General features: G+C 42.1%; 2 protein-coding genes across 14 annotated transcripts in view; one reads left to right on the forward strand and one right to left on the reverse strand.

The window, feature by feature from the left end:
- The window catches only part of LOC101445888 (methionine synthase reductase-like), a 215,384-nt gene that overhangs the window by 107,550 nt on the left and 81,850 nt on the right, over positions 1-25,984 (forward strand). For 3 of the 8 annotated variants that reach the window (XR_011648523.1, XR_011648521.1, XR_011648518.1), the window contains exon 9: positions 12,546-12,725. Coding sequence is in view for 2 of the 8 variants with exons in the window: in XM_071214420.1 (XP_071070521.1) it covers positions 12,546-12,725; positions 13,601-13,670 (250 nt within the window). In the remaining 6 variants the exon portion in view is untranslated. Of the gene's footprint in view, positions 1-8,695; positions 9,012-12,214; positions 12,304-12,399; positions 12,436-12,545; positions 12,726-13,600; positions 13,902-25,984 lie in introns of those variants that run through there. The other 5 variants (XR_011648520.1, XR_011648522.1, XM_071214421.1 and 2 more) reach the window with 5 other exon arrangements.
- LOC131278087 (uncharacterized) overlaps positions 24,200-25,984 on the reverse strand; it is a 38,090-nt gene continuing 36,305 nt past the window's right edge. For 5 of the 6 annotated variants that reach the window (XM_071214415.1, XM_071214418.1, XM_071214416.1 and 2 more), the window contains 2 exons: positions 25,028-25,128; positions 24,200-24,641 (listed from right to left, as the gene is read on the reverse strand). In XM_071214415.1, coding sequence (XP_071070516.1) covers positions 24,217-24,641; positions 25,028-25,128 — 526 coding nt within the window. In that variant the 3' untranslated portion in view covers positions 24,200-24,216. The remainder of the gene's footprint in view (positions 24,642-25,027; positions 25,129-25,984) is intronic. The other variant, XM_071214419.1, reaches the window with a different exon arrangement.

The following is a 25,984-nucleotide window of genomic DNA, read 5'->3' on the forward strand; positions in this document are numbered from 1 at the left end:
TCCTTGCCACATTCTACTCCTGCCCTGACCCCTCTCCCAGCTTCCCACTAACACTTTGCAAAGTTAAGTGACTAGCACCTCGTAACCTGTAGTTTTCTAGTTTAAAACTTGAACAACTAGTTAGGAAAGGGGTGGAGTTCTAATACAGAATTGGATTTCTTTGTGGTTACCTGAGACCTGTGTTGTCCTGTGTGGGAGCCACGAATCACGTGGAGTAGTTACATGTAAGGTGAAGAAAACTAGATAAAATACAAGAATTCAGTTTCCATGACCATCTGTCCATACACGTTCTAGCCATCTTGAAACATCTGTCCTTTCTTATAGGACACCTTTCCTGAAACATTGACATGAATACCATTTCCTTCTTCATAGTTAATTAGAAGACTACTAGGCCTTTTCTGGAAAATGCTAGCTTCTGGTGTTCTCAGTATATATTTCAGAAATTCCAATGTCTACTAGACAAGTACTTAGAAATATACATAAGCTTCTTTATGAATGAGTAAGTTTTTGAAAAATAATGTCTGTAGTCATTTACCCTAGAAGACAATGCTTAAATGGCCAGGGCATTTTATAAGATCCCATAGGTAAGCTACTTGGTTTAGCACTGGTATAATTGAAAATTGTATTGAGTTATGTGTCACACCTTTTGTCTTTCAAGGGGAAAAGCCAAGCATCTGTGATGTCAGTGAATTCAGTTTTTCAAGTTCCAATTTCAAAGGCAGTTCAACTCACTACAGATGATGCCATAAAATCCCCTCTGCTGTTAGAATTGGACATTTCTGTAAGTTACAGGTGATTTCTCAGCACAGTTGAATTTTCCGGACAGTTCTCTTAAGAAAGAGGCAGGCAGGGTATGCTCTTACACAGGCGGAAAGACGAGGTTTCTGAGCACATCTGGCCTTGTGGTCCTTGATCTGTCAGCTTGTCTTCCCCTCCCTCATGCCTGTTTCCCTTCCATGATGTGCAGAAGTGCAGGTGAGAGGTGACCCTTGAAATGATTTAACAGTTGAACAGTGCTGCTGCCTTCCTCATTAAACCCTGAAAGAGCAAAGGGATCAGAACAAACCTTTACATATAAGAGACCCAGGAAAGACCTTTATCATCTCAGGTTGACCAGCTTGTTAGAAATAGAGCTGACTCTAGACAGTCACGTCAAGGTTAATTTCTCAGGCTGTGGTTCTCAGATTCCTTTGAGATCAGGGAAGAAATTATGACCTTCTTTGCAGAAAAATGGTACGATATTATATAAAACCTTTTGCAAATATTTTGGGGGCTCATGTACTACCACTTTTAACTCCCTTCTTCCCACACACACTCCCACCCAAATCCATGGACCTCAACTCCAAAACTTGGTGTGTGATCCTGAAACTTCAGTGCTCGAGTGCATCTTCAGTCATTTAGTTCAGGCCATTGTTTGATATAGGTCCTCAGATTTCAAGGGGTTGTGCTTTTCAGGGGAGTAAAAGCATGTCATGTCTCTCCACTTGGATTTAGTTCAACTTCCAAATAGGAGGGAAATATAACAGTTGTCACAGCTGGGTGTTTTTGCTTGCATTCTAGTGAGTAGCTCCATGTTTGTTTCCACCTTTTGAATAAGCCATATTATCATATCTTTATACTATAAAAACCATGGCATTTTATATTCTGTGCTGACGTTTGGCAGTTTTGACACAAAGGGGCCTGGGGTGACCACTTGCTGAGTCTGCCTCCTTCCTGGGTCCCTGGGCCCCAAATATTGGGGCAGCTCCTTCTCCAGCCCCCATTTGCTGCAAGTACAGCATTTTATGTTCACCAAGGAAAAATAGTGTCCATCCCTCTTCTCCATTAAAGGGAGGAAGCAAAGTAAAGAAAATGAAATTGAGAGCCATGCTGATGCCCTTAATTAGTTCTTTTGCTCATATTTTGTGTGTTTGGGTTTATAAGAACAAGATTTTACATGGATTGTTCAAACCGCTGCTTGCTGACACACCTTATTCTGTGGAAAATGAGGAAGGTCTTAATTTCCATTCTCTCCAATACACAATTTCATAAAGCAAAACATTAGATACCTCTCAAGTTTCTCTTTAAAAATAGCTCCTAATAAAAATATGTTCATTTGGTTAGTTACAGCTATTTATTTGTTGTTATTGTGGGTAGAATTCTTTTATTCCTTTGTCCATTTGTTAACGTGTTTATATAATAAAACATTGTATACTCCAATTCCTGAGGAATTTTTTTTTTTTGGTCTCTGGTTCTTCTCTAGAAAACCAATTTTTTTCCTTTCACCCAGAGATTCCTTCATGTGATGTGTCCTAACAGTGATTCTGAGGTGCAGCACCTTCTCCAGAGACTGCACCTTGCGGACAGAAAAGAAGACTATGTCTTCTTGATTCTTGAAATCAAGGAAGACACGAGGAAGACAGGTGCTGCAGCCCTGACGACATGACTTACTGGGCCTGTGGGCTGGAACTGACCACAAGAGCATGCCCTGCAAGCTTGCTAGGCCATGTGTGCTTCTAGGGCAAGGTGCCTAGGCCGTGTGTGCTTCAGGGCAAGGTGCCTGCCCTTCCTCCCAGGCTCTCCCGTGCTTTAGCTTTTGCGTGAGTGATACAGCAGGAGATGATAGTGGACTTCCTACTTTTTGGACACTTTCTGGGCATTGAAAGTTAAACTAACTGTTGTCTTTGGGAAGCAACAGCCTAGAACCATTTTTTCATTGTATTCCTATTATGGATCATTCTTAGCATACTTATCAGCACTTATTTAGTATATAACATTAATTGAATTTTTCATAATTAAAAGTTTCTTTTTTAAAACTTAAATTCACATTGATTGTTTGCCTAGAATGAACTTGAAATCATTTAGTTCTCAGTTTACTTTTGAGTTGTGCATTACCCATTCTAAGGGGCTGCTGCCATCCATAGGCTTTGTTCCTTGTTTTAGATGTCTCCTTTCTTGTCAATGGCACACCTAGATTTGGTAGGTAAGGCTCATGTGATAGTGCTGTTGAATTTGTAATTATTCTCTTTTTGTAAGGTTGCCTCTTGGGTTGTTTTCATTTGGGGGAAATGCTTTGGCTAAATCAGCATTGCTCCAAATCATAATTGCACTTGGATAGCACACTAATGTAAAATAGTACAGTTGGTTGTGTTTTTTGGAATGCACGCTGTTTTCTTCTTTCTTTTCTTTGTCATGAACTTCTTTCCTGTCTTGACTTGAAAAGGAGCAGCCTTATGCCAGCATATACCTGAGAGTTTTCTCCAATTCATCTTTACCTGGTGCCTTGAAATACAGCAATTCCTAAAAAGATATTTTTCTTTGGTCTTCAGGTAATGGTTAAAAAATATGCTTAGGTCTGTATAAGATTTATTAAGGAGGTTTGGTATTTATTTGCCTGTTCGGGGCTCAAAAAATGTATTCTTTGCAACATGTTTGCACACTTAGTTCCCAAGAGTGTGTGGTATATTTATAATTGTCACAGGGAGATATTTTTATATTGTATTTATAATGAAATTTTTAAATTTTCTTTTGAAATAGGATTTTTAAGGTTAGACTTGATGTTACCAGTCATTAACTTTGTATAAAACATTAAACATGATGAAAATGGCCCTACTTAACTTTTTAGGTTAACCAGCTACACAGTGCCAGTTTTTCTCATTCTAATTCATGGCAGGAAGCTAATAGGAGCTTAGGGGCTTAGGTGTGATTCTTTTTGTTTTTCCCTCTCTCGTTGCCACCACTTGTAAAAATTAGCTTCCCATTTTGGAATAGTATATAGTTATTGCTGAACCAGAATTTTCAATTAGAAATTGAAGGTTTTGGTAGACTCTATTGCTACTTATATGAATTTGGAGATAGATCCACTAGATGTCAGTGTTATACAAAGAACTACTTTAAAAATTTCTTAACTACTCAGAATTCCCCTTGAGGAGAGCTTCTTGATTAAATTCAATAAATTCACAATTTTAGTTCAATTCTATCATTTTTAAAAGATTTTATGAAGCATAGATACATATTTTCCCTTGAGTGTAAAGATAATATGCTCATTCTAAAAAATTTCAAAAAACAAATGTTTAACTCAGAAAATGAAAGTCCTTTATAATCAAACCTTCAGAATTAACAGTTGAATTTTGTTTTACTAAGAAAATAATGGGCTACCATACTCCAGATGTTGTCCTGTAATTTGTCTCTTTTAACTTAGAAAAGAAATCAAGAGCTCTAGAGAACACAACACGAAAAGATATTAGAAAACTTTTTACAAACTGTTTTGGATATACAATAATTATTGATTTAATCAGAGCAATTGGTTTATTTTCAGTTTCTGATTCCTAAAGAAAAGTGTCTAGTTGGACAGTCTTGTGTTTGAAGAATTTTTGTAAGCAAATCCCTTGAAGTAAAATTGCTTCTTAAAAATTTTATTAATTTAGTAAATGTTTGTCAGCTTGTTTTCCAAAATAGGACAGTCACATTTTTGAGTTTTATAAAATTTCAATAGTTCTGAAAGGAAAACATATCTTAAAAGATTTATAAATGCCTATATTATAGGACATTTTAGTACTTCAGACTTTGTGATCCCAAGTGATATTGGTAAACCCTTTATTATCTTACCAAAGGTCTATACAGACATCTGGGGCATGCATTCATTCAGCAGCCTTTTCCTGAGTGCTTATTCTCCATTCAGCACTGGCGTCAGTGCTTTAAGGAATCCATGCAATCTGTCAGTCTCTGGTGTTTTAGGCAGAGATTCTTAAGACTGCCTTTCATGCCTTCATGGATACTATGCCATCCATTTAGACATTGTCACTGCCCTTGTGTCTTATGTCCAACTTGAAGCTTAGCTTTGCCCTCTGGAAGTCATGCCTTATTTGGAAGCCCCTGATAGCCTGGGTCCCCTGCTGGAGTGGTTAGCCCATCCACCTGTAAGCCCTTGAGCAGACGTCGTCTTGACCCAATAGCTCACCTGCCACAGGCATATTGTAAATGCCTGTAGAAAATGCCAGTCAAAATCACCAGCTGAGACAAAAACAGGTGTGTCCAGAAACAGACTCTTGACTTTTAGACTTCTTGAGGACATGTCCTGACATACCTGACAGGTATTTTAAGATCATGCTGGCCTTGGCTTGCTGGGCCTCCTCCACGCCTTCCATCTTGTTGGCCACCGCTTCCAGTGCTGCTGGTTGAGTGGCCTCAGTCTCCGACTGCACGGATGTGTGGGTAATCTTTTTGTAGTAAAGAGAAGTTGCTGCTCTTTATTACCCTGTGGAATTTTATACAGCCATAATGAGAACTCAACAGAATTAAATTATGATCAGTAAAGGTCTTACATGTTGTCTTCAGGGTGCTGTGATCTCCAGGCTGCCTTCTAGAAGTGAGAGTCCCTCTTCCAAGCTATTTTATGTCCTGATTCTCCCACCAGTGGTCAGTCTTTACTCTTTCTCATCATTCTGAGAATTTAACATCTTAGTGAGTTTAGCTGTATTTCTTAAAGGTCATTTAGCCAAGTTTTCTCTGAAAATGAGCTTCCCCCAAATTGTCTCTTTTAAAGTTAATGAAATGAGGTAATTGACAGAGGTTACATCAGTGTGCGTGCGTCATCCAGAATGTGGACATGTCCGATCCAAGCAGGTCGAGACAGAGCACTCCTTTCTTAGGCCAAAGGGTCACTCACAACATCCCCCTGGAAATCCACTTACTTGGGTCTTCCAGGTGGTGAAGCTTGGAGAGCCCATCACAGAGTATTCCAAATTTTACCCTTATGGCCTCTGTATCTTCTAGGTACAGATGATGACTGTAAGAGTGTCTGAAGGTATTTAAACCCTTACTACTTCCCTGTACTTCTAATTGTGTCATCTCTGTTTTCCTGTAGTGTAAAGCACTGAAGTCTTCAATGTTTGCAGGTGTCTTTGGTGACAGCAAAAAGTGTATCATCCTTCTTACTGTTAGACCTGCATGCTCCTTCTCAGTGCTTGGGAAAGTTCAGGGAACCGGCCTTTGCAGTTGGGCCCTGCTTGCTCTACCTTGTCTGCCTTTGTGTCCTTCCTCCTCCTCCCCTCAGTGGTTAGGAAGTGCTGCCAGGCAAGGCAGCTTTTCCACTTCCCATACTCAGACCAGCTCTCCGACCCTTTGCAGCTCAGCCTTACGCCACTAACATGGGGGCGGGTAGCAGTGAGAACCCTGGAAAGAAGCTGTAAGGGGCCTCAGAAAGCCCAGTCACGTGTGGCTGTGTTCCAGTCCCTTTTGTGGATGTTCTGTTACATTTTCTAGTGTTATAAAAATAGCATTTATTAACTAGTCATGCAAAAAAGTCATTGGTTTTTAATATTTTAAATTATTTATCTGAAATTTAATATGAAATTGAGCCCTCTGAAACCTTATTGTGGTATTAATTAGAACTAAGCCAGTTTAGAAATGTCTTTTCACATTTTTGCTTAAATAACTTAAAAAACATAATATCAAACTGAAAATTCTGAAGTGTCAGTTTGGACACTTTATTTTCATATTGCTTCTTTAACATGCTTTTAAAAGAGCACGTATGTATTCTGTAACCACTGGCTTTCTGGATATTTGGTTTTAAAATGTTCAGTACTTTTTTATTCATGATATATACAAACAAAGAAATGTTCAATCCTAAATATTTCTCAGAATCCTTAAAATAGTGGTCTTTAATCTTCAGGGGTGGGGGGGCCATGATGTTATTTCAAATCTGAAGTCTCTGGACACCTTTCACCAAAGAGCTGCACATATGCATAGATGCCTAGGGCCTTGATCTGAAGTCCTTGCACAGACCCCTTTCTCAGTATTCTCTGGGTTCAGAATCCCACATTTGGGTAGAAGTACTGATTTCAGAGTAAGGAAGTACAATGTATCTGGCTTTAATTTTAGGTATTGGGAAAAAATTCCCAATAATACTTCTCTTAGTCACAGTGAATTTATATGTGCTCTCAAGTATGATTTGAAACTAAACCATGAATTATGTGTGAACAGGAATCAGTTTTTTTATCCCTCAGCTATAAGGTTAATTCCAATTATCACTAATTTATCAGTGAATTAATAATTGCTTATTTTAATTTTGTTTCTAGAACATTTTCCCAAGCTTCAACCCAGACCATATTCCTGTGTAAGGTACTAATACTTTTTATTTTTTTTTCACTCTCAAGGTGCTAATATTTGTTAACATAGTACAATATGGCATCTTTTTTTTTTTTATTAAAATCTTGTAAGACTCAATCTTTTAAATCCTTAGTGTCTACTAATTTCATGTCATTCAGTGAAAGCGTACCCAATTTTAGGTATGAAGAAGACATATCTAACAAGCTCCTGTCCTCCAGGAGTTCATAAAGTTTGAAATCTTCTCTTGTTCTGGATCCAATTCCATGTTTCTCCACTTAGAATTGCAAGCCTCGCTTTCTTCCGCCTGCCTCCTTTACTGGCTGTCCCCCATGTTGGTTGGCCGGTGGGGCAGGGAGAGGCTGGAAGGCCCGCATGAAGCACTGGTTCCCCTGCACAGGGCAGGCAGCCCCTTCGCCTGGCCTCTGTTTCGTGGTCACCACCATTTCCCATCTTGCTCTACCCTTTGTTCCTCCGTGATAGAAGGTGTCACATGCTTTGTTGATTGAGGATTAACTCCAGAATGCCTACCTGATCTGGCTTGCACTGTATCTTTAAAAGCTATTTCCAGTTTGAATTTGTAGCTTTCTACATGTTGTCCCTCAGGCACTGTAATATTTTACCAGCTCAACAGTAACTAATCTATGGGGTCTGTGTCAGGATTTGCCCCTGGTCATTCACAAAGTCTAAATGGATGTCCTGTGGGTCTTCACAAGGAAACCTTCAAGGGTGAGTCAGTAGTTGTAAATCTTCTCTAGTCTGGAAGGCCAAGAAGTAAAGGAAACTTTTCCTGAGTGGTATTGTAAAAGAAGGCAAGAAATGTTTAGGAAGCAAAATTGCTTTCTTCTCATGGGGCGTAAACAGGTCGATTGAAGACACCACATGGAAATACTCCCCCACTGCAATAATGAGAGGGGCTTAGAATCCTAATACAGATTCTAAGAACTTACCTATGTGGCTTTGCAGCTCAAGTTTATTTCACCCAGGGAAGCTTCATGTTGTTTTTAACATCGTGGAGTTGTTCTCTAAGGCCATGACAGTGGTTTTGTGGAAGGGAGTCTGTACAGGCTGGCTGGCCATGCTGGTGGCCTTGATTCTTCAGCCAAGTGCACGTGCAGCACTCACAGATGACGGAGGAGCCCTGGCACCTGAGGTGCGTGGAGAGTGTGTGGTTGCAGCACCGCTAGAATTCTCTTTGCCTCTCCGGGAGAGAAAAAAATGATAGCCATTGTCATTAGATTATTCAAAGGAAAATTTATGCTGTACTCTTAATTATAAAATCTCTATTGTAAGGATAGGAAATTATTTATTTTCATTTCCTCTGAATATACTTTTTAATGTTTCAACTGTGCAGCCCAAAGCTGACTCATGTATTTTTCTAAATGTGTAAGACACAAATTTTATAGTTTTCCATTTTGGGTAGTAAGAGCTCCCCATCCCTATTTCTTTGTTTTTTGTCATGGCCATGGTACATAGGATCTGAATTAGTACTGTTAGTGAGAAGAAATGACTTTTAAAACACCTAGGAGAAAAATATGCTTGATTTTCTGAACAAATTGTGGACTTACTTACATCTGTACTTTTTTACGTATTTTGTGTTTTGTTCCAGCACTCAGCACAATCTCGTTTGATACCCATGTGTAGGAACAATTTAAAGATGGTCCTCCTGGCCCATAAGGATGGTTGAAATGGAAAAAACAACCAAGATCCTTCATGAAGTCTTCTCCCAGCTAATTTAAGAAATGCATCATCTCTCGCTTTATCTTAGGATCATTTTGGCTTCTTGATGTCCATCCTCGGAGTTGAAAGTTCACAGCCCCAAGGGGTATTATTGGAAAGTGTTTATTTGAGAGGATTTAAGGGAAATCAATGGCTTGGAAAGGTCCTTTAGCTTTATATTTTCCTCATCTACCTGGAATAGAGAGGTACTTTACAGTCTTGAGTATATTCTTCACCCTCCCAACCTCCCCTCACCTCCAAAAAGCAGATTACTGCATTAGAGACAGGACATCCCCAGGTTCCTTAGGCATGAATGGAAAACTGGCAACTGAGGAACCTATTCCCTTTGTTAAGAAATACTCTAAGACTGACCTAGAATTACTGCATCACTTTGTGATGTTGGGATAATATAGGAACAGTTGAGTTATCTATAAGGTATAAAAATAGCCAGCTGTCTCCAATAAGTTTGTTTTTTTTTAAGTATTCTAAGTACTAAACATGGGTTACCTTCCACACACTCTTTCCTCCCCTCCCCATCTCAACAGATTTTCATGGCCCACCCTATATGCAGGCACTGGAGCTGCAGGTATAAAGCATACAATTGAAAACCTTCTTGAGTTTGCTGTATGTAGTAGAGTACGGTGTAGAGAATGTCAGTGTTGGTTCATCTCATGATACCCATTCTGCTACGATTCTGAGGTGGGTGAGGCCACTGTTGCCATACCCCCACACACAACTCCTGCTCATGAGAGGTATTTGCCCTCAGCCAGCCTTCTCCAGAGAAAAGAAACAATAGGATGTATATGCACAGACACATCTGTAAAGATATGCAGTTCAAGGAATTGGCTCACAGCATTGTGGGGATCAAAAAGTGAAATCTTAGCACAGACCAGGAGCCTGGGAACTCAGGCAAGAGTGATGCTCAAGGTTAACCTTCAAGTCCACTAATTGCAAATGATAGGCACCTGTACACTGTGACACCTAGACTAGCATTGGATTAAATAACTGGGTACTGTGTCCTAGCAGATTGGCACATAAATTCTCCATCACCATTGACCATTAAAGCTCACACACTCCACACCCACCCTGCACCCTTCCCATCCATGGAAGTGGGTCTCTCTGCCCGTTGATGTTTAGCTCATTTGTATGACCAGCTTTGGCCAGAGAGATGGGAGAGACAGAATGCCTGCCTCATCTGAGCAGGCGCACTCCACGTGGCATGATGTCATGTTGTGTCTTGCCCTCTCTCTTCTCTGTCTTAAGGACACAGGTCATCCTGTTCAGGGCTGCTGCTTTAGGAGCTCCAGGGTGCAGAGCCACAGCCAGACTGCAGCCTTCATGTATCAAAGCCAGACATTAGTGTTGGCTCTTTAAGCCATTTCAGATTTGGGGGTTGGTTGTCACTGCAGCAAGAGCTGACTAGTATTCTGGTCTCTTTACCATCCCTAAAATGTAGAAGGTTTGCCCTCTGCCAGGAACTCTATCCCATCAGACACCAGGGCCAGATGTCTTCTCCCACAGCTAAGCTAAGTCAGCAGCTCCATTCCCCATGTGCTTTCATTCAAAGGACTTAGCGCTCCCCACCAGCCTGTTGACAGGTGTTCTTTCTGCTGGAATGTAAGGTATATGAAGACAGGGACTTTGCTGTACTCAGTCCTGCCTCCGCTGGGCCACTTCTATCGAGTGCCTTAGTGAAACTGTACATAGAGGAGTCAGTCCTATAGGTCAACACAACATTACAAATGCAGTGTCATTTTAAATAAAGTCTTCATTTAAAAGATACGGTGTTCAATCTGTTGATGAACTTCATACAGTTTTCCCTGAATTAAAGGCTGAAATGTGTAAGATGATTCCACCTTCCAGTGTAGAGTAGAATCCCACCGTTCTATTTAAAACTGCCATCTGATCTAGACTTTTTGTGTCTCTCCCTAGTGTATATTATGGGTTGCTTACTAGAGAGCTCTTATCCATGAGCCTGGAAGAAGAATTTGATGATTATTTGTTCAGTGATCTTCCTTGAAAATAACATGTCTCTCAATTTGGAAACACTTCTGATTTAGATAGAAAAGAAAAATGTGCAAGACAGACTTGTTTAGTTCTGTGTAGTAACAGACCCACTTATGGCTTCAATAAGATTTAATGCTGCTATTTGATTGATGATACTTGAAAGAGAATTTGTGCTTTCTGATTTCTTTCACAAAGATAATCTTGCTTATCTGCTTTTGCCTATGTTTTCCTTCAAACTTGTCATCACGGTTGCTTTAATATTCCAGATATCCATCTCTCTTGGAGCAACAAATTCTTTTCACTTACCAAATGACCCTTCAGTTCCCATTATAATGGTGGGTTCCAGAGCTGGCCTAGCCCCTTTAGGCTCCAAGGGCCACAACCTTGTGGTTGTGGGAATGAATACATAGTAGCCATTTTTTGTTATTTCTGTGGTACTTCTTAGCATCTTTCCCTTTGGTTGTGAAACTTATTTTTTAAAAATTATCAAATTGAATAGCATAAAATAAATTGTCACCACAGGGAATAGTAAGTACCATAGTAGAGGGACTTTGCTCTGTAGTGGAACTTTCTTTTTTAGTGTACCACTTTTGTTTTTCATTTTTTTTAAATAGTACTGTGGTTTACCTTCCTGGTGTGATGAAGAAAACAATCATAGCAGAGATCTAGTTCCCCAGAACTTTCAAAGTTAAACCCCAACCATCAGGAATTTTAACAGGATGATATCAATAGGTGTATCCAAAGAGAACTATCAAATATTTTTAAAAATATGTAGAATCATGCATATCTCCAGATTTGTGAAGTGTCAACAGTTTGTATATACTATTCCCTAGATAGTGGAATAGTGCCCTTTTGGACAAAGTTGTTTTGGGTTTTTTTGTTTTTGTTTTTGTTTTGTTTTTTTTTATTTTGTTTTTTAGTTTTTCCTTAGAAAAGCAAATGAGTGATATAAATGGACATATTCAATGTGTTCATTATTTCAGAAATACTTTTTAAAATAGATTGTTGTTGTTCCACCTTTTAAAGGCCAGGCTCCCTGTACCACATCTCCAATAGTAATTGAGACTTAATTTTATTCATAAAAGTTGCTGCTAACATTATTTAATGTAGAAATTGGTGTAGGTTTCCCAATGTAGTGCTTATACTCTCTTTGGACACATGCCACAAGGCCCCTGGCTACCACATAGACAGCTGGGGTTCCTGGAGGTGCTGCCCTGGCTTTGTGTTTGCAGGAGTGGCCACATCACCCTGTGGGTAGTGCATGTTAATTGAGTGAATGAACTTCAATGAGTGCAAAGATGACTTTTACACACCCTGGGTTTGGTGGTGGTGTTTCCTGATGAGAGAAAGAGACTGGTTTTACATGTTTATGTAAAACATCTTTACTGTGTTTTTCACTTAGAGAAAAACTCCAGGAACAACATCCTGATGGAAACTTTGGAGCAATGTGGCTGTTCTTTGGCTGCAGGCATAAGAACAGAGATTATTCAGGTATGCCACAGTTCTAGGATTTTAATGCTCAACCACTGAGTGTATAATTTTTAAAGTCAGGTGTTTTTTTTTTTAATTTTTATAATTATTTTTTAGCAGGTACCAGTTGGATATCAGATGCGGACCTTGGAGGTAGGAAGTAGGCGCTCAAACCACTGAACTACCTGCTCTCCATCATTCAGGTGCTTTTAGCTTAAGTTACCAACCTGCCAGTGACCCATTCATTATGTGTTCTCTTTCAGAGAGGAGCTCAGCCATTTTCCTAAGCGTGGGGTCTTAACTGACCTGAAGGTTTCCTTCTTGAGAGATGTGCCTGTGGGGGAGGATGCCCCAGCCAAGGATGTGCAAGACAACATCCAGCTTCACTGCAAGCAGGTGGTGAGAATCCTCCTCCATGCAAGCGGCTCTATTTACATGTGTGGGTAAGTGGCCATCCTGCGTACAAGCCGGATAGGAGAAGGCAGTGGATGTTTATAAAAGAAACAGAAGTCTCATCATTTGAGAATCTAGGTGTGCAGTGTTGACACATCTGATTCTCAAGTACAGGAATAGAAATGCAGTTGGAAAATGATTCTAACATACGTTTCATAGCTGAGTTGTCATCATTAGGGAAATAGTCGGAAAAAGTAGTTGTGTCTGGTTTGATTTTGTTACATATAAGAATTGGTGATATCTGCAGTTGAACTAGGTACAGAAAAAAAGCATGGTTTTGACTTTGAGAATGTGGATGCTAAGATGCTTTTCCTGTGAGGCAAAATTTGTGGTATCCAAGTTGACATAAGCCAGGAGACATTGAGGCAAGATCCATTAGTGGAACCCATAAATGTCCTAGAAATATGTGCAACATATTTTGGATAAGTCCTATTCTATTGTATTGTTTCCTTATTTGAAAATGACCCCTGACTTGACCTCATGACCCATTTTGACTTCTGAAAAATACAGCCTTGGGTTGATGAAGGGAGTCTGGCCATCACGTTGGTGTATAGTTTCATCTCCTTTTTGAGGAAGCATTTGATCTTCACTTTTCTTTTGTGGGGAACAGTGCCGCCAGTGGGCAGATTGATGCACTGCATATCTTACAGTTGAGAACTTGGGAGTCATCTTAAATGGCCAGGTGCTTAAAGCATTACCCTTGAACCAGCCCCTCACGGTGATGGTGAGAAGATCACGTAGACTCATCTTCTCAGTAAGATTGGAGACTCTGTCAGTGTCGTTAGGACTGGAAGCTGTGAGTAGTTCGTCATCTATTTCCCACTTGTCTGCAGTCAGGATTCTGCTTTCCTCCACCTCCCTCTAGTCCAGAAAGAGACAACAGATGCCTAAAACCTGAATGGTCTTGCTTGCTTCCTCACTTGGACCTCAAGTAGTCAGGAGGGAATGTCCACAGGTTCCCAGCTCCTGGAGTCCACGACCACACACTGCGCACCATGGCCCTGTCATTGTCTGCCCCAGATCCCATCCCCTCTTTGTCTCCTCGACTTTTTGTTGGCAAATTTCTCCTCTGTCTCTTCCATTTTCATACTTCTGTTTCTATTGGATCATTCCCGTCAGTATACAAACATGTGGTTAATTCTCTATTTAAAACAAACAAAAGAAAACAGATTTTTAAAAAATTTAGTAACAATATAAAATAGTCAAACAATATAAGAAACCAACTTAACCTGATCAATATGTAGAGAAGGATATATCAGATAACTGCAGAATAAACCCTCTTTTCACACAATGCCAATGAAATTTTATAAAATTACTATGTACTTGATCATAACACAAATCTCAGTCATTTTAGAGATGAAAATCATACAGTTTGTTTGCTGACCATTGTGTAATTAAATTAGAATTCAATAACAGGTAACTAAAAATCTCTCCAAGTGCTTAGAAACTGCGGCGGCTTGCTCGGTCGGTAGAGGTGGGGTCTGGCTGCGGACGAGGGCTCGGTCCAGCTTTGGACGAGGGGTTGGTCCCGCTTGGGACGAGGGGTCAGTCCCACTTGGGATGAGGGGTCGGTCCGGCAGCAGACGAGGGGTCGGTCTCACAGGGGTTGCACAGTTCGGCTGACGGGGTCGCCCGGCGAAGCCGGCGACGAAGGTGTCGCCCAGAGAAGCAGGCGATGAACTGGGGACAAGGGAGGCCAGGCCCTTGTCGGGGGCTCTCAGGACTGGAGGGCGCATGGCAGAAGAACTACCGTGGAGACAAGGTAAACACGCAAGTCCACTTTATTGAGGGAGAGGCAACAGTTTTATAGGGGCTGGGGAAGGCTGATTGGTCGAAGCCATGCCCTGTTCTGATTGGTTGCCGGTGAAAGGTCAGTGGGAGGTACTGGACGGGGGAGGGGTGGTGATTAGGGATTGGCTGTCGCTGTTGCTGGGGGAAGGGGCAGGGTTTAGGGATTGGTGGCTGCTGTTGCTGGGGTGGAGGGCAGACTTGAGTTTCCCGCCCACGCCTGGCTGTTGCTGCTGTCGGGGGAGGGAAAAAGGGCAGACTGGAATTTTCCACCCTGCGCCTGCGCAGGGAGAAAGAAGAAGAAGGGTGCCGCCCCACAGGCATCGTGTGGCGCCATCCGGGAGGAGGGGCGGCCGCGGAAGCATGGCTGCCGAGAAGGGGAGACCCGAGGGCACTCTGCGCCCATGCCAAGCTCCCTTCAGGGGTGGCGGTGAGTCCGACCAGCCACCCTATTATAGGGGCAGCAGCTTGGCCTGCCGCGGCTGCTCCCCCACCAGGCCAGCAAACCACACTTCAGCGCGAGGGGTGACCGCAAGAAACTGCACAACTTTCTATATGACCAGTGGGTCAAGGAAGAAATCACCATGAAAATGACAACACATTTTGAGCTTATGAAATTTCCCCAGTACCCTAGAGAATTGATTGTACACGTCCACAAAATGAGTTGTGTAGGAGCTTTATTTACATAGGTAACCTATAGTTAAAAACAACTCAGATGTCCATCAGTAGGACAATGGATAAGTAAATAAAACATGGTTTATATATATAATATATATTCTTGGAAACATATAAGGTGAGCAAGAGCCAGTTTTGGAAGGTCCTAAAGCACTTATTAGGGGTTTGGGCTTCCCCCAGGAACACTGGGGAGACTGAGGCATTAGAAGTGTGGAAGTGTGGGCAGCTTAGCATCAGAGTGGCCCCAGACTTGGGGACCTGAGTGGGGATGGGGCAGGGGTACACAGCTGAGGCTGGTAGGCCTTTGGGGAGTCAAAGGTATTGCTTAGTCACTTCCAGAGGATCTGGGAAACATTTCTGTTTCTTAAACACTGGTACTGGTACTAAACACTGGTACTGTTTTCTTTTCCAGAGATGCTAAGAATATGGCCAAGGATGTAAATTCTGAAGGAAATAAGGCATAATCTTCAGATTTTATAAGGCTTTGTGGGTGTTCATTATACTTTTCTCTAATCTTGTATATTTCATGTATTTTATAAGAGAAACCAATCAAAGAAAACAGTGAGACAGAAAACCATACCGTGCAAGTACTCTGACATACATAATTATGTACCTGTTGTATCTATCAAGCAAAATAGAAATAAGGTGAAAGCCTTAAAAGGGACAAAGAACAGTGGTCTTTATTGATAGGTATAAAAAGCTTAACAATCAAAAACTTGCATGCACCTACCAGTATTTCTTAAGACTTCCAAACTGATAGACCCAAAAGGAGAAAGTGACAAATCTTTAACCATAATGGGTTGTTGGGATCTGATCCAGGCCAAGTCGTTATCCACAATTGTTCTTTCTCTTGGACACTGGTAGATTCCGAGTTTTAGGTAGATATTGGTCTGCTGTTTCCCCACAGTTTTTAATGGTGAAAATAAATCTCTGTCCATATTCTGCCGTACATACAGATATTTATTAAAAATTTGTTATTAGCAGTCAGGTACAAAATATTGCCCATAGCCTGTTCTGTAAGCTTGATGAAGCCAAGCCCTGTCTTTTGAGGTGGGGCAGCCGCCTCTTGCTGGCTCCCCGAGGTGGTTGTGATGGGTCCCAGGCTGATACTCTTCCTGCCCAGTGGTGGGCACCATGCTCTTTTAGCGCTAGGCCTCTGGCACCCCTTAGGGGTGCATGTTGGGGGGGAGTGATGGGTAGGGCAGGGCTCTAAATTGCTCCAGCCAATCTCAGAATCTTGGATGCTAGTACTCTAACTTCAGTTATTCTGACAAGCTGCTGCTGTCCCACTCTTTTCAGGAACATTCATAGTGCTTATTGGTGGAGGCTATTGTTGACTGGTGAAAAAATTAACAGAACAGCTTGAGGTTGCCATCTCTGGAAGATGGATTTTCTGAGTAGATGCTCACTGTACTTAGGGGGTTCCTTATTTTCTGTGTCATAGAAACATGGTGTGTGTGCTGAGGTATTCTAAGGTGAATTACACCCTAATACTGGGAGAGCAAAAGGCATCTTTAGTCATAAAGTGTCAGAAAAAATCAGAGGAAAGATGAGAATTTGCATTTCACAGTGAGCGAACTTGCTGTACCCAACAAATGGGGCAACCACATTGATTTCACATTGCCTTATTTTATGCAATTTACTAAGTAGTTATGACCTAGATCATAATTAACTCTTAAAATATTTCAAACTGGTTTCAAGTTATCTTTAAATAATGAAAGATGCAAATAAAAACCGTTTTTTATTTGCCATTTGTGACTCCACTTATTCTTTTGTGTAAATACCAATTGCCATTTGGTGTAATTTTTTAAAATTAAATAATTTATTTATTTTTAATGTTACATTAAAAATATGAGTCCCCATACACCCCCCAGACCCTCACCCCACTCCTCCCATAACCACAACCTCCTCCATCATCATGGAACCTTCATTTCACTTGGTGAATACATTTCTGAGCACTGCTGCACCACGTGGTCAGTGGTCCACATTATAGTTTACACTCTCCCCTAGTCCACCCAATGGGCCATGGGAAGACATACAATGTACAGAAACTGTCCCTGCAGTACCACCCAGGACACCTCCAAGTCCTGAAAATGCTCCCACATCACATCTCTTCTTCCCATTCCCACCCTCAGTACTACCATGGCCACTTTCTCCATCTCAGTGCTACATTTACTTCCATTACTAATCACATTAGTTCCAGAACAGAGTATCAGTAAGTTCACTCTAATCTATATTCTACTCCTCCATTCTGTGGACCCTGGGATGGTTACATTCAGTCCACCTCTATATTGAGAGGGTGCTTCAATTCCACTAAGATGATGGATGCAATTCTCCTGTTTGCAGTTGTAAGCACTCTTGGCTCCCTGGTGTGGTGGTTGACCTTCTTCACCTCCCTGTTAGCTGGCTGGGGTAAGTCCAATAAACCAGAGGGTAGGAGTTGGAAGACCGTTGAGGCTCCGGCCCTGCCTATCACATTTGTTTGGTGCAATTTTTATTCTCCTTGAGGAACTTTTAAGACATCTTATAGTACAGGTCTACTGGCAAATAAATAGAACTTATTTTCCCTTTATTTTATTTTTTTTCCTTATTTTCTTTTAAATGTTCCATTCAAAAAATATGAGGTCCCTATATACCCCCCACCCCACCCATGCCACCCCTCCCACATTAGCAAACACTTCCATCATTGTGGCACATCCACTGCACCTGGCAAGTACATTCTGGTGAACCACTGTTAAAGATATTTTTGCTGGGTATAGATCTCACATTTCTGGCTTTCTATTTTTTCAAACTTTTTAAAACTGTCCTTCCATTGTCTTCTGGCTTGCATAGTTTCTGATGAGGTATTCAAAATAATTTTCTCTTTTCCGCATACATAATACGTACATCTTTCTCCTCTGGTTACTTCCAGACTCTTAAAAATTATCACAGATTTCCATTATTTGAATGTAATGTGTGCTGTTACAATTTTATTTTTTATATACTGTTCTGGGAGTGTTGAGCTCTGTGGATCTATGTCTTTAGAGTGCTCAAGAAATATGAAATTGTTGGCCAGAATATATTTTCTCTGCCTGTCAAATACATTCTTCTTGAAGTTTGTTTTCCATATTAAGTATCTTAATGTTGTGTTCACGGAGGCTCCAATGATTTTTTCCATCTTTTTTTGCCTGTGTGATCTTGAGTTTGAATATTTTCTACTTTTCCATCTTTGATTACTATTTCCTCTTGTGCAGTATCTGATCTGATGTTTCTCCCAATCAATACCTTTTTATTTCAGATCCTAATATGTTAAAGTTCAATTTCTTTCTATTTTTTAATCCTTCAGTTTCTCCAATTGTTTTGTTCATCTTTTCATTTAATTCTTTGGGTATACTTACAACAGCACGTTTACAGTCTTTGCTAAATTCATCATCTTTGAATTTTCTGTGACTTTCTATTCACAACTTTCTCCTAGTCATGGCTAATAGATTTTAGTGTTCTTCATATGTCCAATAATATTTAATTGGATATGGACTCTGCCAATATTATGTCCTCAGATGCTCAGAGTTTGTTGTCTTGCTTTTAAGCATATTGTGCATACCCACAGTCACATGAGACAATTTTACAAAATCTTTGAATATTCACAGATATCCTCTGTGAGTTCTCTTTTCCCAGATATGCATGACTAATACCGGGCCTTTTATTGTAGTGATGTTTATAGAATGTAAACATCCTATTTTAACAACTTTCAAGTGTATAATTCAGTGACATTAATTGCATTCACACTGAGGTCATACCATCACCACATTCACATTGGACCTTTCAGCATACCAAAAGAAAATCTGAACTTAATAAGCCACGATTCTCTATTCTGGTACCACTCATGATCCTGGTAACCTGTAGTCTATTTTCTATCTCCATCCGTTTCCTTTATTTGGGTATTTCCTCTAAGTGGTAGCCTAAATATCGTTGCATTGTCTTATTCCACTCAAGATGTTGTCTTCAAGGTTCATTCATGTTGTGGAATGTATCACAACTTTATCTCTTATTGACTGGATAATATTCCATTGTATGCATGAAGCACATTTTTTCTATCCTTTCATCTGTTTGATGGTCACTTAGATTCCTCTCTGACTATTGAGAAATGTTGCTATGAACAATGATGTATAAATATCTACTTGAGTCCTTGCTTTCGATTTTTGGGAATCTACACGTAGAAGTGGGAATGTTGGTTCATATGTTAATTCTATACATGACTTTCTGGAGTCCCAGGGGATTAATTTTCAAGAGGCTGCGCATGACTAGCAACAAAGTGTGAGGGTTTGAGTTTCTCCAAATCTCTGCTAACGCTTATTTGCCATGTGCCTGTTGAGCCCTGAATCTCAGCAGAGTTGGCCACATCTACTCTCCAGCTCATGGGACTCATGCAGTACAACTAACAAGAAGATCATGATGGACAGTACCCATCCCATGCATTTTTAAAAGTAGGAGCCATCTAGTGAGAGTGAGAGGGGGCCTTACAGTGGCTGTGAGTGGCATTTCCCTAATGACGATCTCTATTGAGCATCTATTCATGTGCTTCTTTGAAAGCTTTCAGTGGAGAAATGACTATTTAAGATGTTTTCCCATTTTAAATTGTATTTTTCAATATTTTCTTGTATAGATGAATGTATTATTTATGTATTCCTGATATTAATCACCTTTCAGGTTTAATATCTCCCATTCTTTAAGAAGCCTTGTCAGTTTCCTGATAATGTCCTTTGATTTTAAAAAGTTGTTTTTAATTCTGGCAAAGTCCATTTTATCTGTTTTTGCTTTTTGGTGTTGTTCCTTTGGGTGTCATGTCTGTGAAATGACTGCCAAGTCCAGGGTCATGAAGGATTTCCTTATGTGTCCTGGCAACTAACCCTGGATGACCCTGCCCTGGGGAAGGCTGGTCTTGCCAATTGTGTGGAAGCTGCCCAGGAGGTCCTGGGATCACATCTGGCATTGATGCTCAGAGCTCATCCCAGATGGAGGTTCTATTGCTGGAGAGCAAAACCACAAGTGGGCATGGTCAGGTGGCAGTTCAATCATTAAATTCCTATCCCTTTTGACAGACCAGTGAGGGATAATAGAGAGGCAGTAAGAGATGATTGCTTTATACCTAAACAGGTAGCAGACACTTTATTAACACATTTCTTTGAAAATTTTGAAAATGAGCACTTCTCATTTCAATAGAATTACTATTGTTGGTTACAAATTTATTTAAAGCTCTGCTCAATTGAAGTCCTGTATAATCAGAACCATAGCTGAGGTAGAAAAGGTGGATTTTTCTGCTTCTTGCCCATGTCCAGTCTGCTCATTCAGTCACTGACTGTGGGGACCCATAGATCTGGGGCTCCTCACCAAGGTGGACTTTAAGGTCCCATAAAATGGTAGGATTGGATTAATTATCGATGATTATATATTCCATGGGGACCACTATCCTCTACCCCATGTTCCTCAGCTGTTATTCCTTCCTGATGAGAGGCCGAGGTTGGGAAATTGGACCAGGCCATCCCAACCTGAGTGTTCCATCAGTTGCCAGGTATTAACACATGTCATGTTTAAACATAACGAGGTCAGACAGCAGCACATAAGTACCTTAAGACTTCTCTAGGACCCTGGAGATCCCACAGGGCACACTTTCACTGGCCTCTGGCCCCCACCCTCTCTCCGGAGACCTTCTGCCTGGGTACTCAGGAGGATTAGCTCCCACTTGTCCTGGCCTTCGGACTCTCCTGACCTATTGCCCTTGACCTGGTCCTCTCATTACTGGAACTGAGCTTTCCATCCCTGTTAGCTGGATTACCCAGTGCACATTCCAGGCAATGGGCCTGAAACCCCTTTGAGTTCAGGTGCTTGCTTTTCCCTTTTGCTGAACAGAAACTCTCTGCAACAACCCCTCTTGCCCACACGCACTTCCATAGTATCTCTCTCCCATCCTGAACTATACATTCTGCTGGAAAGACCATCTACCAGCCATTTTCCAAGCTGTGGATCCTGACCCTGCTCTGGACCATATTCCTCACTGTTCCCAACAATGCAGATGCTTAGCTATGTGGGACAGCCTCCCTTCCCTCCAGCATGCGTGCTGTCCCAGGAGAGAACATTCGATGCTGACTTAAGAAGGACATTGCTATAAAACATTTTTATTGGAAGTTGTGAAGGTTTCTACCCATCCTTGTGATTGCTTGGATGTGTGGAGCTGACCCTGCTGTTGGACTAGTGCATCCATCTCCATCACAGATTCCATCTTTTTTTCTTCCATTTCCCCTTGGAAAGTTGCTTTCCTAAAGGACCATCCACTGTACATTAGGCACAAGTTTAGCCAACACGAGGGTGGACTTGGGTATGAACTCATTCACTGAGATGACCCCTCAGGGACCGTTCATTGTCCTATAATGGCCTTGCCAGTGGGCAGCTCCCATAATTCTGGGACTCTTGTGAAAGCTTTGCACAGAATCCCACATGTACGTACCTCATTTGATTTGATGAAGTCTGATGAAAATTGAGAGGTCCTCTTCTAAGCTCCCAGTCTTAAATGTGGTTAAAATCCATCCTTGATTCCCTGCCCCAGCCTTCCTTGAAGACACTTCACATACTCTTGTCCATCAGCTGGGAAGGTTTTTTTGTGTTTTTTTAAAAGAGACACAGACCCCTGGTGCCACCAGGAATGCAAGTGGACACATAGGAACACACAGCAAATGGACACAGAGAGCAGACAACAGTGGGGGGTAGTAAGGGAGAGAAATAAGTAAAATAAATCTTAAAGAGAAATACATTAGAGACACACAGCCAAGTTGAAGTGCTTGAAGATAGAATTAGCAATTTCAGGGACAGAACAAATGGAACTGCAAAAGACAGGAGAACAGAAAGGGACAAGAATAGAAAAAATGAAACAGGGTCTCAGGGAGTTGAATGACAATGCAAAACACACAAACATGTAAGTTATCCATGTCCCAGAAGGAGAAGAGAATGGGAAAGGAGCAGAAATATCTGAAGAAATCATGACCAAAAGCTTCCCAACCCTTATGAATGACATAACTGTCAATATCCAAAATAACAGTGCCCCTTAAAAAAATAAATCCAAATGTACCTACTCCAAGACACCTACAATTCAGAATGACAAATATCTGAGATAAAGAGAATTCTGAAGGCAGCAAGAGAAAATGAAAGTATCACCTAGAAGGGAGTCTCAGTAAGATTAAATACCAAAGTTTCATCAGAAACCGTGGAAACGAGAAGAAAATGGTTTGAAATATTTAAGGTACTGGAAGAGAAAAACTGACAGCCAAGAAATCTGTATCAGGCAAAACTGTCCTTCAAAAATGAGGGTGAGTTTAAAGTCTTCACAGAGAAAGAAAAACTGAGAGACCACCTTACCAAAAGACCAGAATTACCAGAGATATTAAGGGAGTGCTGCAGCCTGGAAAAAAAAGAAAAGAGGATGAGAGAACAGACTTGAGAAGAGTATAGACATGAAGATTAGGAAGGGTACATTAAAGGTTCAAATAACAGGACATACTAAGAAGTGACAACAGAAAGCCAAAGACAAAATGAGCTTCAGGGGGAAAAGGATCTCTGGGGGCTCCCTTCCTTGCTCTATTCCTAGTCCCTAGAATAGTGCCAGGCAGGGGCTTTCAAAACAAACACTTGCTGAATGAAGCCACTGGATGTGGGAGCAGGTCTCCTCCCCACACATCCAGCACCACCCCAGAAAAGCAGCAGGAGAAGACAGAGCCAGCTTTGGAAAATGATGTTTTGGTTGCTATGTTTGCAGTGGCTTCTACACCACAGTGATATGTCCCCACAGGGCCCCTCCTCAGCCAGCACCCCAGCCTAAGTGGAATGTGGGAAAGCCCCCAGTGTCTGAGGATGTGATGTGAGAGACCTGGGCTAAAGAAGCTACACAGAAAACTTCAGGTGTCGAGTGCATCACCTTCAGCTCAGAGCTGGGCTATGCCCAAGATCCCTTCCCTGGGTGGTGCATTTCCTGCCCATGGCAGCCCAGCCCAGGGAGCAGGGTTTGGAGGCCTGGGTGTCACACCAAGGCACAATACTGTGTCCTCTTACCCACAGGCTTGTGGGCCCGGGGAGAAGCCAGAGACTCCCTGGAGGTCCCCACCCCAGCACTTTCCTTTCCACCCCACACGAAGCAACTGGAGTCACACATCATAAAACACTAAATAAGGCCAGTGCCTTTTCCTTGCCCACACCTAAGAATCCCAGTTTCTTTGGGAGGCCTGGTGTCTTCCCCAAAGACTTAGAATCTCCCCCAGTAGGCTCCCTCTAGACCTATTCTCTAGGATAGGCAGCCCAGTGAGCACCGAACCAAATTGGGCTTTTCCTGCTGAAATCCTCACAAGGAACCAGGTCTCCACCTAAGTGATCCCCATGCTCCTAAATGCCCACCTGGCCTACTTAGTGGATGGAAATCAGGTGGGCAATTTTTAGGATGTCACAGGGATGATCGCCACCACAAGCATGATTATATGGACATATGTTGTCAACGATGCCATAGTCTCTCCTGAACAGACACTGCCAGAAGTGGAAAAGGTGTGTGGGATGAGTACTTGGAAGGAGCAGAAAATGGGAGGGTCCCAGCTACAAAGAGAAGACTAAGAAAAAAGGCAGCTTGCTATGCTCTGTGCCCTGGTTAGAGTACCAGTCCCTGTTCCACGACATTCCAGCTGATCTCATTACCTCCTTGAGCTGCAGTGTCCCTGCCTGTCAAATAATGAGAAAGGCTCCCTGACCAAGTTCAACTCTGGGCCAGGTCCTAAGATGCTCCACATCCTGAATGCAGCACCCAGGGCAAGGAGATACAAGGAGAGAAGCAGACCTGTGGAACTCGTCATGCAAATGAAGCCAAAAGGGGAGGGGATGTCAGGAGCCTGAGCTTCTAGTTTGGGGTGAAGATAGGTTCTGGACCACAAAGTGAGGATGGTTGCTCAACAATAAATGTACTTAGGACAACGATTTGCACACCACAACAGGGTAATAATGAATATTAATTTAATACATACCTAAAAAGAAAAAGTAAATATGACAATGAAAAATAAAGAACATAAGGGAAAATGTGATAACAAAGAATAAAATGACCTGCTCAGGAGGGGGGAAAGATGGCTCTTTTTCTTGAGCAGGCCCAAGATAGAGACATACGGCTAAGCCCTGGTCTTCCGGCAGGGATTTTTCCTGCTCCTTAGAGGGCTCTCCTGGGGACTGTGATGTGGGAGCCGGGAATGGTGCTGTATCCAGCTCAACCTCTGGCCATAATGGTATACATGCCAACATCTCAGATACAGACACGAAGTGAAAACTCAGGGTTGGAGTTCCACGAATGCACCATGATGCTTCTTCAAACTCCAAACCTAGTCTAACATCCGAAAATGGAAGCGGCTCCAGACCATCCTGTGCAGGTGCTGTAGCAGGAGCGGGAGCTAGGATAGACACAGACAATGGAGATGGCAGTGAGGTTTGAAGAGGAGAAGGGCTCTCCAGCACGACAGGATTTTGGTGTCATGTAGGAGCAGACAATAACTGCAAGCTATACAGATGTAAAAAACAGAAACCCACCACACTCAACCAAGGGAACTCTTCTATGTAATGAGAGAACTGATGGCCACTCCTGAGGTGCTTTTGCTCTTGGACAGCCCCAGATGAGGAAATCGTGCATACATTAAACACTAATGGCATCAGCTCAGGCTCACAGGAACTGACACACATAAATCTGGACCTCTGGATAGTACTCCATGGATTCCTTCAACTCAAGCTGGGGATGGGCAGGGGGGTAGCAGACCTGAAATTCAAGGAAATCATTTCATACCCATGAAAGTGTTCAGGCACTGGAGTATCAATGGGTCCAGGCACTGGGGAATCTTAGCACGAGGATGGCCCCCGAAGTTCTGGCACGGATGGTCGAAGGCACTGTGAGAGGAGAGTAGACCGCAGATCAGAGAGGCCTTCCCTTGCCAGCCACATTGCCTCTGAAGGGAACCGTGTGTGTGTTTCAGGAGAGTTGCTGTCTATGGCCCTGCCCATCCCATGTCCTGCAGCCACTCCACAAACACTGTCAGACTGGGCAGTGGCTGACTGTCCCATAGCTGGGGACTCAGGGCTCTTGTCAGCCGTAGGAGGCTTAAGTGTGGTATTTGAATGTATCTTGCCTACATCAGGGACCTAGATGCATTTCTGTCACTCTTCCCGGCCCCCAACAGAGGAGAAATAGTTCCCAGAAAGGCAGGGAAAAGCAGCGACTGCTTCAGTCAATGCACTGCACCAAAATCGAGCCGCTCTGAAATGCCTGGTGAATGGGGAACTGCTGCCCCCTTTTCCAGGTCCTAACTGTACCTCGGCCTGAGGCCGAGGGAGCAAGACCTGGCCTATTCAAGCAGGCCTCTGTGTGTCTCCTCCCTTTCCTACCATTTCTTTCTTACCAGGGGCACTGCCTTGTCCCACCTTGCCTAGACAGCTCAACTCCCTCACCAGACCATCCAGGCAGAGAGATTAGCAGTTTGCTCAACACTTCTTCTTCCCTAGGGCCATGGATCCGGTGATTGCTATGGTTTAAGTGGGTTAGATGAAACCAAGCAGGGAAAATGTCACATCTTTGTGACACATGAGTAGACCCCTCTACCCCTCCACCTCTACAGGCACTGCACATTTCCGACTCAGCTGTGGAGTTTGGAGCCCTTTGTTCTGACCTGTGGGCCACTCACATTGTTAAGGGGTGCCCAGTGTTTTCATCTCCTTGACAAACCAGGAGGACTTGCCCATACCCAGA

This window comes from Dasypus novemcinctus, chromosome 3 (genome assembly GCF_030445035.2).
Source record: "Dasypus novemcinctus isolate mDasNov1 chromosome 3, mDasNov1.1.hap2, whole genome shotgun sequence".
NCBI classification, from domain to species: Eukaryota; Metazoa; Chordata; class Mammalia; order Cingulata; family Dasypodidae; genus Dasypus; species Dasypus novemcinctus.